We start from the raw sequence: 12,513 nt of genomic DNA on the forward strand, positions 1-12,513 counted from the left end.
TTTAGCTACAGAGCTACTCTGCAGAAAATCAGGGGAAGATATCCTGAAGAAAGAGGTATTTTATATAGGTCAGAGCCAAGAGTGGGCACAATTTTCATGGGTGACTTCACAACCACATTAGGATCTATTTATTCCTTCATTACTGTGTTGGTCAGGCAGTCTGCCTGGAGGGGATGCTGTGTAAGCAGGACTGACTCATGGGCATTAATCTCCTTCTAATATTTCCTGGGGGCAAGAAATGAATTGTTGGTTTTACTTTGATTGTTTTTTATGTCATTGCATTATCGAAAGTGTAGCAGCAGTTCTATTCTAGACCATTAGTTCGTCATTTTCTCCATGATTCTTGCAAATGGTTTCTTACATAAGAGAAATATCAAAGACTTTATTCTCCCAAGCAGCCTTAGTGAAATTCATTTATTTCAAGACCACAGTGCGGATAATGCTTCCATGAGTAGGTCTGACTAAGAGATAGGAAGAGGAGAAAAGCTGAAAAATCTGTGAAGTTTATGCATATACTCAGGAAGCTTGGGAATGAAAATGAGTTTTTCTTTTTTTTCTTAACCATGAACTTTCAGAAACACTGACTCCTGCAGAGAAGTGGATTGAACACAACTGAAGCAATTAAAAATATGTCTGAGTGGATAACACACAGATCAGGACAGTACGGTGGACACACCAATGCCATATGTCATCAGAAACTGTGGACACAGAGATTTGCTCATATGCAGAGAGTGCAAATATGCATTTATTTAACCATGGCCGCTGCGCCCGTGGCCACGATCTGATTGAAGCAAAAGAGGAAAGTCACTCAACTCGTCAACTTTAAGCTTTGACTACCAGGTTATTGTATTTCCAGTGGGCTGATTCTCCTGTCAAATTTGGAAACTCAAGGCTGAAGCCCACAGGTCAGATGAGAGGAGAACACCAGGGTGTAATGAGACTTTACACATTTTTCAAATGAGAGTTTAGTTCTGGAAAATTATAACAAAATACAGTTTTTGTTTTTTTGTTTCCTAAGAAAGCACAGTTTTGCTTCAAGTTAATATAAATGGCAGTACCAAAATAAAGTTAACTGAACCAGAATAAAATACGGCATTTGGTGTTTCTCTAATATCATCAAGATCAGAGAAATTGGAAGGTTGGCCTCATTGGCAGGATTTTTAATATAGTCCATATCCTAAAACCTTCCCGTCAGCTTTCCTCAAGAGCAGCCTTATTGAGTGCAAGCACATATTTGTACATAGGACCAGAAACACACACTATTATAATTTACACACAAGGACTATCTACTTTCTTCTCCTTTTTAAAAAACATAATTGCATTTATAGTGATGATGCTAACAGTTTAAAACAACATGTACCTTTTATCTGCATTATCAAGAATTGTGATTATCTAGCTGAAAACTTTGAAAGTATTATATTTTCTTTTTTTCCCTGAATTTGTGAATTCAGCTTAAACCTCTCAATATCTCTCATTCTAGAGAACAATGTACCAAAATATTCCTTTATTTGTCTTTTTATTTCCTGATTCTCAGAACAAAGGCCAATTTCTGCAGCAATGTTAAAATTAAAGTTACAGCCAAGAATATTTACTGGAAAACACAAAGACAGATAATCACATTCTTTCTAATGTTTGCACAACCTACAAAATGGTACCCAAATATCCTCACGTATTCCTCTTCATTGATATCTTTCTCAAAGATCATAAAATCTAACTATATTATATTGGATGCTTAACACAAACAAACAAACAAAAATAACTGAGCATACTAAACATGTTACCCAAACCTAATTTTATAGCTGAAAATTGGGCAGCTTATTAAAAAAAAACAAAAGAGAGTTGATTTGAAAGCCTTCATCCCATTTTCTTATTTAATAATATTTATTCCTCTTTTCTTTTGCCTAAGAGACTAACTTTTCCAACAATCATAACTACTATTTTCATTCCCCCCTCCCCATTGGCTCAAAATTACATGCAACAATGCCTCTTGGCTTGTTGCCAGTTATTAATACTGCAAGGACCGATGCTGTAACACTTTCCAGGGCACAGTACTGCACAAAGCCATACAGATGGACTGTATAACAATGGGTGACATTGTTTCCCCCTTTAAAAACTAGGTGCGTCTTGTCGGTCATGAGCGCAGGGACGCACTGCCAGGGTGATGGGTCACCTCTCAGAAACAATTTCTGAACCTTTCCTTTTCAGCCAGCTAGAGTCGAGTTTGCTTATGACAGTATGGCTCGGGAAGAAGTTCCCAGAAGAAAATACCACATTTCCTGCTCGCTCAACACAGGACCCTTCGTGGAGATGTGAGCCCAGCCAGTCTCCCTCCGCGTTTCTGTAACAAACCACACGCATCACCGGGCGCATCCTCTACACTTGGGTCTGGTGCTGGGTCTCCATAAAGGGAATGTGAAGGCTGGCGAGGCTGAGCTCCCCGACGCTCTCATAGTCACTCATGGCTACTTCGGAGTCGTCGAAGCCGCAGCTGGCTGACACATCCGAGGACGAGGTGCCTCTGGAATTGTGCAAGGAGAGAGACACACTGTCTGCTGGGCCCGCTGCTGTCTCTGTGCCCTGGTTCACGCTCACGGCAAAAGTACTGAATTCACAGGTGGCGGGAGGGCCCACCAAATCCGTTTCGTTGGGGAAGGGGTGGGGAGGGAGGTACTGGCTGGGATGGAACTGGGGCCTTCTCCTGCAGTCTGGGCTCAGCGTGCTGGCCAGTGAGACCGACTGGGAGGGCGGCAGGGCCTCGTACTGGTCCGGGAAGTCCTCTGGCAGGGGTGGGGGCAGCTGGTCCTGACTCAAGAACTCCTCTTCGTGGGGGGGTGGGTACTCGCTGTCGATGTCGTAGCCGCCCAGGTAGTAATCGCTCTCCAACTCCCGCGTGCTGCCCTGGTGTGCCGAGCCTCCCTCCTGGTTCTCGTAGTTGGGTACCTCTTCTATGTCCGACAGGCGGGCCCCCGGCATCCAGTCAGAGGTGTCCCAGTGATAGGCTGTGAGAGAGAAGCCGTGTCAGTTAGCTTCCTCCAGAATGGAGCTGGAGTCAGGGCTCAGAAAGGAGCAGGCAAGGAACCTGACATGCAATTCTTAACATCCAGGAGACCCTAAGAAGCCAGGGTCACCCGCATGCTTTTTACAAGGGTCTCTCAGGACCAGCCATGCTCTGGCCCGGGAAGTACTAGGCAATGGCAACTCTGAGGACGACACCTGGTTGCTGCAGCATCTCCCACTCAGCCATGACGGAAGCAATGGCCAGCGAGGGCATGCCGAGCAAACAACAGTTCTAGAACCCTCTCTCCTCTTCCTAGCCATAGGCTAAGTGCACATCCAGGCTGGCAACATGCTCGAAGAGGGAGATGCATCAGCCGTCCTGTGGACCACGGGAGGCAGGGAGATGTGCGTGCAAACGAATGAGTTGCTGGAGCAGGGGAGAAGCTGGGGGAGGGAGGATGCTGGGCTGGGGCTTTCACCTCCAGTACCAAGCACACAAGACACCTGGAACATGCAAAATTCAGATCAAAGAAACTCAGAAGAGATGGAAGGAGGTGACAGGGTAAGAACAAACTCAGCAATTCCAAACGCATAAGTAACATGTTATGCTGGGGGCATGGCAGAATCACCTCGGTTGTAGTTCTGTCCTTGATCCGTGACAGACACTGTTTAAATACAAAGTGAGAAGTAAAACTGACAGTCCAAGTCATGTGAAGAAGGTGCAATAGAACATTCTAGATGATGTAAAAAATGTTCCTATTTCTCCTTGTTGTTATTTGCGAAATGAAAAGATATGTCGCATCTGTACCAGGCCCTAACAGTATTAAATCACTAATAAAAGTTACCCGATTGAAATCAATTCCCATAATATTGTAGTTCTGAGTGATTTCTTAAATATCCCCAGCTCACAGTAGGTGCTCAATCAATGCATGTTGAATGTAAGAGTGAATTTAGTATTAATCTGGATTTTGAATAAGTGGGTACTCTTCTCTCAGAAGGGATTTTATAAAAAGAGCACCTCACACATTAAAAGAATTATGACCTGGATTTTTTTTCGAAATTGTAAAATTCACTCCAATCCAGAGAGAGACATTCAGCATCTCATTGAAACCACCTGTACCGCCCCCTCTGCTGCCAACTGATTAAAATCACCTTTAGTTCATAAAATAAATAAGCTACAAAGCTATATTGTACAGCACAGGAAATATAGACAATATTTTACAATAACTATAAATGGAGTATAACCTTCAAATATTGTGAATTGCTATGTTGTACACGTGAAACTTATATAACATTGTACTATACTATACTTCAATAAAAAAAAAAGTCACCCCTAGTTCAAAGTAACAAGGAAGTGATACTTCCGAAAGGTTAACTCTGCACAAAGAAATGCTATTGAAGAAAACAGTAAATACCTTCATTCTCTATAGTGTCAACTACATTGTTGACAAGCTGAATGACAGTCACTATGGATGCTTGTGGCCAGGAAAAGAAGACAGGAGGGAGGAGAAGGACAGCTTCAGGTTAGTTATGTATTTTAAACATACATTCACTTGTCTTAACAACAATGGTAACAGCAAAGGCACAGCATGCAAACACCCAAAGCTTCCCATAGTCCATCCACTGGACTCCAGTGGACACTTTCATCCCCCTGGCTTCTTGGAGGAAGGGAAACAGCAGCAAATCCAGGGCCAGTCCTCCTGAAAGGCATGATCGGCAGGAATTGCTGGGTCACAAATTCACACCTCGTGGCCCAGTGAAATCAATCTAGGAAGGCAAAGGCCATAAGCTTATGCTAATTTCTCATTAGTGACTCCCAAAGGCTCCAAGGAAGATCTCACTATTCCCAGGGATAAGTACTTGCTGGTCAGCCATGCTGCTCCAAGCCAAATGCCAGTGATGAAGGATAACCTTTGCAGTACTGATGGTTTCACACTCACATGACGCCACCGATAGCCTAGAACGACCCGAGGCCCAGATCCCACCCGTAAAGTGTAGATGGGAGTCAGCATTGGGCCTCTGAAATAGTCAGAAACTGGGAAGGAGATTTCTGTGCTCATATGGGTTGCCTTAGCACCTGATACCAGTAGCTTCTGGAGAGGTGATCAGGCACTTTAGGAAGCCTGCTTTAGTCAGGACCAACCTAGAAGGCTAAGCCTGAAAGCCCAAGTGTGTGATGAAGAAGAGCCTTTGAGAATAGTCAACCAGGCATCATTGCTGGAGCTGCTGCCTGGAGTTTGGAAACACTACGTTCTTGGCTGCTTCTACATAAAATGCAAACCAGCGACAACTTTTCTTCTGGCTGGGGATGAGGAAGGGAGTAAACACCAAGGCAAAGAAATCTGGAGGCCTGCCTCTGACCTTCTGAGACTGCTCAGAAGAAATCCACTGTTACATGGTTTGTTACCCCAGTGGTCAGATGCACTGAAGTTTCCACACCTCTCAGGAGTGCCAGGGACTTGGGATGGAGATGGAAGAGATTTGGGGGTGGTGATGGGGAAAGTAGACTATTTTACTTCCATGACTGCTTCTATGGCCTTGGGGCTCCTTTGTTCCTATTTTTACCTGGGGCGGGCCGGGGGCGAGTGGTGGTTGGCAAAGACTATGTCATTTTCATTTTGTTCTTCAGGGTACAAAATGTCCAGCACAGGATTCAACATTCAGGAGAAACTCAGCAAGGGTTTATGGGGTGAATGATTACATAAATTATAAATATTCAATTTTGCCAATTGTTGATAAATGGGAAAATAGCATAACGTATAGACTAAGGTAAGCCTGCCTGTCATCGTCAATGGCTATTTGAAATTATTCTTTGTTCACCACCATGTGGTAAATTCTCACTGTTTTATGACTATTTCTGTACCCTTTCCCTGCCCTGGGGAGACCAACCCATCCTCCAAAGCTGGTTCCTCAAGCTCAGAAAACCCAGTTCTTCATTAACGCCCTCTCCATAAACATGGGTTCACAAGAGGTAGAGGCTGCAGCTTTGGAGTGTCAGTGAGGTTCATGAACCCCACGGAATTGTATGCAACATTTTGGGTGTATGTGCATTTTTCTAAGGAGCTGATCCATCGTATCTAAGATAAGATTCTCCAAAGGCCCATGATCTCAAATGATTGAAGAAAAATGAAGATACCACCTCTCTGGGAAGGAGGTTCTACGAGAAGGAGGTCTTGCCTCTGAACTAATTTCTAATGATGGGGAGGTTGGATGGATAGTGAAGTGTGAAGAGATCATCATGAGCTAGAATAAAAAAGGAAACAAATCACACTTTGCTAGAGAGTATCCTTTGGGATGAGGTAGTTCCATCATGAACCAAGTCAAAGAGGACGCATTACTGGAGGTCTGCGGGAACTTCCTCTACTTCTGTGCCTGCTCCCAGCTGTGGCTCAATGAGTGCTTGCTTTTTCAGCGGACACGCAACAGTGGAGCCCAGCGAAAGCTGTGAGCTTGAGCAAAAGCCCACGCTTGGGCCAGGAAACAGAATGGGTCCCAACACCTTCCTCTCAACCAGTGATCGCCAGCACAGGAAACAGAGCCCACCGGTGTGTGTGGGGGGACAAATCCCATGACTTCTTACCATTGTCGTCGCCAGAATCTGACTGGAAGGAGCTCAGGGACTGAACTTCTGAGTTGCTGCCTTTATTACTGCCTGCAAAGCAGGTCACTTCTCCTGGGTCATCAACCCCTTTGTCTTCGTGGACAGCCAGAGAGAAAGCAGAAATGACACTGGTTACCTTGTGCATATTTCCAGTCCTGCCCCCTGCCAGAGTTCACTTCTTGGGGCACTTTCATTTGCTTAGAGAAAATAATTTAGTGCACAATAGAAAATTGATTGTACCATCAGGGGCAAAGGTCTGTCAATCAAGAAATTTACATTATGGATTCGAAACCCTTAACCTGTGGTAAATGAGCTTCCAAATAGCTGACAGCCGAAAAGTCGCTGTTCCATCCTCAAAGGGAAGCGACTAAGTGAAGAGGGAAGCTAGGATGAAGTGGCTGAGTTGCTCTTTGCCATTCAGAGTTAATTTAGATCATTTACATGAACTGATGTGGTGTCAACACCAGGTTAAATGAGACTACTTTAAAAATAGGGGTATAAATATTTTATAGGCAAGAATGCCATTACACTTATCCAAACTTCCCTCTCTGGGGAGTGGGTGGAGTTCTCAGCTTTGCCTTCTAGAGGGCAGCGCCACATCATTTTTGGGAATGACAGCATCGGGCACTCCGGAGGACAGCAGTCAGCGGTGTGGATGTGCTCTTAGCCACACACTTCTCCTTCTTTGCCATACAAAGAGAGCCTGCACACACACACACACACACACACACACACACACACACACTACAGGGCTACTTTCTTATTTGATGGACTAAAAGAAGCAATAAAAACCCATTATCTTGAAGTTGTCAAGTGAAAAATGAATTAGTCACCCAGAGACTGTCTTGCCAGCTAGCTCTGCCTTGCTTAACAAAGGGGGAAATGTAGTCGATAAAAGCTCAACAATACTTTGGGGGCACACGTGAGTTTTGGCCTGAGGTGGATTCTGGAAATAAAGCTGTCACATTACGAAGTGGGTGGAGGGAACTGATCACCAGGAAAAGCTTCAAATCATCACAGAATGTGACGGTATGAAGAGACGGGGACTCGTGATTAAGGGAACAGTTGTTCTTTTTCATGACTAGAGAAATCGCTGTTTCTTCCACAAAGCGTGCAGGCACTGCAGCTCTGCATCTGCCATCAGATGCTGAAGCCACAGCAAAACGACGAGTTGGATAAGCAACTGATACAAGTGGACAGAGATGCCAGGGAGATATTCACCTCCCAACAGCCATGTGGCAGAAAACATGTGCCTTGGAAAAGCACAAGGTGGGCACCAGGCTTAGCCCTGAACACAAGGAAGGAAATGCCAAATGATCCACCCTGGTGAGTATAGTGCTGTGCACAAAACTCCTTTCTCCACTCTTCCATTTATTCAAAATCTTCATTGCTAAATAAAAGGAGGCTTTCTACTAACCAGGGGATTGGCAAGGCTGCAGTGAAGTCTAACTCTACCAATAATTCGAGAGGGAATATATTTATGGTTAAAATCCAAGGGGAAGGACTTGAAGTATAAGTGTGTCTACTCAAAGGTGGAGTCAGCAGGGAGCACAGTTGGAGTGGTACTAGAATAGAGGCTCTGACCTCCATCATCAGAAGACCCTCTCCCTCTCTTGTCCCTCTCCCTCCTCCCTGGTAAAGCTCCCAAGAGCGGTCTGGGTAAAAGCACAGGCTGTGGACCCTGATGCAACAGATGCTAATCCTCATCCCTCCCTTTCCTAGTTACTGCTCTAAGGCAAGTCATTTCACTTATCCACTCCTCCAATTGGCACCCATGTGGGGCAGCTGTGGGGATTTAAGGAGACGATCCAGCACACGGCAGTGGTGGTTTTTCATGTTCATCTGCTGCCTCTGTTTTCTCACCAAATCTCTTCGTCCTTAACCCTTGCATGCTGAACTGTCTTGAGGACTCATTGGGATATTCTTGAGATCACTAAGAAACTTCTAGGTGGCAAGTGCAGTATTTTTTTAAGACTGTGTCTTCCTTGATGGTTTTAAGGTGCTCAACCCTGCTGACCGTATTGGTTGGCTTCTGCTTGGCTGCCCTTTCCGCTTTCCTTGCTCTCTTTTTGTTGACATGTGTTTGTTTCCCGTCCTGGCCCCAACTCCCTGCCCACCTCCCTCATGTAGGCATCTCTAAGATTCTTTCTGAGGCCCAGATTGACCATCCTCTCTCTGTTCCTGCTTCCTCGGTGAGCTCACATTCTCAGAGATTCAATCATTTTTCATGTAGTCGGTGTCCAAACTTTCACCTCTGGCTGCCTTCCTCCTGAACAACAGAGCCAGACACCCTCAGGTAACCCCTCATGTGTCCCCTGCACTAACTGAGCTGCTTCCTGTTCCCATTAGGCCCTCTCCAATAGTTTCCTACTCAAATCTTACTCATGCTTAAAGACGCCAGTAGGAATGCCTCCTTCCTTCATAGAGACGCCCTGTATCTCTTGGGTGCATGTGCTTTCTAGCTCCATTTGAAACCAGCCTCCCCCCTCCCCCTTTACCCCGACATACATCATAGAACTGTACTCCTAGCCTTTGGAAACTCCTGCTACCCAGGGTGTCACTGCTACTCACATATAAAGCCATTAGGCCTGATGAAAAGTCATAAGATACAACGGAGCTTGCCTTAGTTTCATTCTGACTGATGTTAGGACAGAGAAAACGATCACCACCTCTCCCCAGATGTTCATATAGGACAACAAAATGGTCTCTGCTCCCTTCCCTCTTTGGTCCTATTTAGTCTCTTCTCCATGGATCAGTCAGAGCCATCTTTTAAAAATGTAAATTAGATCAAGCTACTTACCTGATTAAAAACTGCATTACTGTTGCTGTTAAAATGTATCCACTCTCCCCACTGCTCACCAAGCTCCAACTACATTGACCTTGTCTATGTTCTTCAATACACTAAAGTCTTTCCCACCCCAGAGCCTTTGCACTTGTGGCTCTTCTCTTTGCCTAGAATTCTGCTATATGAGGCCAAAAGGAGAGGGAAACACTAGCATCTGGCCTGGACCACTTTTCCTGCTTGTGGTTCACTTTCTTGTTTCCTGAACCCTGCATTCCAGCCAAACAAAAGGACTTGCTTTTCTTCTGATCATGTGGGTGCCTCTATGTGGAGGAATGCCCTCCTTTTTCTGGACCTCTGATCCACCATGATCCAACTCAAATGTCCCTCTGCTCCCCTCAAGTCTTCACCCTAAGACTAGAAATACTCTCTTCTGACCTTCCATAGCACACTTCCTGTATATCACATAAGTGGCTATGCTGCTTGTTTTATCGCCAATGGTGTGCTATTGTGAGAAGAGCATGCGTTCTACCTAAATGGGAAAAGAATTTGAAAAAAATAGATAGATGTATATGTACAACTGAATCACTTTGCTGTACACCTGAAACTATCACAACATTGTTAATCAACTATACTCCAATATAAAATAAAAAGTTTTTTTAATTAAAAAAAAAAGAAGAAGAGCATGGGTTTTAGAGGCTGGCAGCCCTGTATTGGAGTACCAGCTTCCTCTTACTAGCTGTGTGACCTTGGGCACCTTATGTATGTTCTCTGAGCCTCATTTTCCTCATCTGTAAATGGGGATAAGAACCAGGGCAATATTTCAGGGCTGGTGTGAACATTTAGGGTCAGAACATGTCCTACTGAGAGCTCTGTGCCTCCGGGGCGCTCTCCCTTCCCGAATTTCCTTCCAGTAAACACGAGCGGAAGAAATAATGATGCATTACTACTTCCGACTCACTTTCAGTTCCGGCATCCCAGCCATTCTTCCGGATGGAATCGCAGTCAGAACGGCAGGGGGACACGGCAGGGAGGTTGGGGGCCACACTGCAAACGACCACACCCCGCCTGGCCGTCAGGATGCGCGGTGACTCGGGGTGAAATGTAGTCATCTCCTGGTGCTCGCCGCCCAGCCCGTCCACGATCTTGTCCAGGTTGCTCCTGGAGTCGCTCTGGAAGCACGGGGTGTAGGCCATGGGGCGCACGGGGACCTGTGGGGGCCCCACCTCCTGGTAGACGTTGCGGCTGTCCCCGCCGCCCCGCAGGTTCCGGAATGGAATGCCGTTGCTCTTGTTGAGCAGGGCGGCCGTAGCAGGGTCCTGCACCAGTGTGATGTTGTTGCGGGAGTAGTTCTTGCGGAAGACCTTCTTGCGGAAGATGATGAAGAGGACGATGAGGACGAAGATGACGCAGAGGACCACGGCGATGCCGATGAGCTCCTCCTTCCCCACGTAGGAGTGGCCGGCCTGGATGTTGGGTACCACGACGGGGCGCAGGCCGCAGTACTGCCCCACGTAGCCTGGTGTGCAGTTGCAGAGGAAGGAGCCAAACACGTTCACGCAGGCACCGCCGTTCTCACACTCCTCCCGCTCGCACTCGTTGATGTCCTCCTCGCACCTTCATGACAGAACACACAAAACCCCCTCAAACATCAGGACCTGTGGACGTTCCATGTGAAACCGACATCTTTAAAAGAGAAGAAGCGGGCTTCCCTGGTGGTGCAGTGGTTGAGAGTCCGCCTGCCGATGCAGGGGACGCAGGTTCGTGCCCCGGTCCGGGAAGATCCCACATGCCGCGGAGCGGCTGGGCCCGTGAGCCATGGCCACTCAGCCTGCGCGTCCGGAGCCTGTGCTCCGCAACGGGAGAGGCCACAACAGTGAGAGGCCCGCGTACCGCAAAAAAAAAGTAAATAAATAAAAGAGAGAAAGCACCTAAAGGGTACCTGAAGCAAGACAAAAATGACGTGATGCAGTGTATATGGGAGGTGGGTGAGCATTTATGTGCCCACCGTAGACCCCGGTGATCATCATGCATTAAGGGATTTCTCCCAGTGCAATCTCTCCCATATTCTGACCCTAGCGGGTCAGAGGAAGAAAACGGCTGCCATGGGAGAGAAGAGAAGGAGCAGAAAAAGAAACCACAGATGCTGTTGAAGACGCACTGGTCTCCAAAATGCTCAGGGCCAGATGCATCTCAGAATGTAAAATTTTGCAATTTTAGAAATGACATACAGTACATATCTTTCATATTATGTAGAATACCCAGCCCATCCCAGGAACTGGTGCTGACATAGGACCCATAATCAAACATGCCAGTGTTTCTACAGTAAAACATATGTATATTCACACTAAATGAGGGAAATAAAGACTAGAAGTAGCCTCAGAATGGGTTTGGCTGATTTTGCCACCAAATTAGTTTGCCACGAATTTATCCTCAGTCCTTTTAGTTCTCAGAGCTTCTGGGATTGAGAGCTACACTTAAAGAGCTGTGAAGCTAGATACCCTATAATAGAGTTTCCAGTGAGGAGAATGTTTTTGGTTCTGACATTTCTCTCTAATGGATACAGTCATTTTTGGTCTCTCTGGGAAGCAGGGGTAATAGGGTGTATGTAGGTAGTGGGTGGAGGGTTACATAGCATCGTATCTTCTGGATTGTATGCTTATGTTAAAGGCTAATGCTAATGCAGATTATCAGGAAAAATGATTAAAGCATTCTAATGAAAAATAAATCAATTTTATTCTCTTTAAAGCAATCCGTGACTTGTTTTGAGTATAATTATAAGGCAAACATGTAAGTCTTACTCTTTCTTAGTTTAACATTATTTAAGGACATAGATCTTTCTTCTTCCTGTCCCCTACTTCCCAAGTTGTTCTGATATGTTCATTTTAAAAGGCCCGATCACTTATATCTTTGGTAGTCCACCTTTCAAAATGTAGTCAAATGTCCCTAATTTGAACAGATTGAGGCCAGGTCAGCTGGAAATTAGTCAGAATCACGAAGTATTTAAAAATAAATGCAGCTTTATTACTTTAAATTACATCCAACAATTCAAAGTCAGCTAAGTATTTCCTGGTAAAGTCCTCAGGAGATTTACTTTAATGAATATGTAAGACTGATCTGTAATTAGAATATC

The 12,513-nt window shown here is 45.4% G+C and overlaps 1 protein-coding gene across 1 annotated transcript in view; it reads right to left on the reverse strand.

Annotated features, from left to right (window-relative positions):
* Window positions 1–2,373: 2,373 nt before the first annotated feature.
* Window positions 2,374–12,513, reverse strand: part of FAT3 (FAT atypical cadherin 3) — a gene marked incomplete at its 3' end in the record, with an annotated part of 712,901 nt that continues 702,761 nt past the window's right edge. Inside the window, exons 26-30 of the mRNA XM_082629104.1 lie at window positions 10,342–10,997; window positions 6,578–6,691; window positions 4,413–4,472; window positions 3,627–3,662; window positions 2,374–2,999 (exon numbers count right to left, since the gene is read on the reverse strand). Of these exons, the coding sequence (XP_082485230.1) occupies window positions 2,374–2,999; window positions 3,627–3,662; window positions 4,413–4,472; window positions 6,578–6,691; window positions 10,342–10,997 (1,492 nt within the window). The remainder of the gene's footprint in view (window positions 3,000–3,626; window positions 3,663–4,412; window positions 4,473–6,577; window positions 6,692–10,341; window positions 10,998–12,513) is intronic.

This window comes from Mesoplodon mirus (genome assembly GCF_964341445.2).
Source record: "Mesoplodon mirus genome assembly, chromosome: 7".
Classification (NCBI taxonomy): domain Eukaryota; kingdom Metazoa; phylum Chordata; class Mammalia; order Artiodactyla; family Ziphiidae; genus Mesoplodon; species Mesoplodon mirus.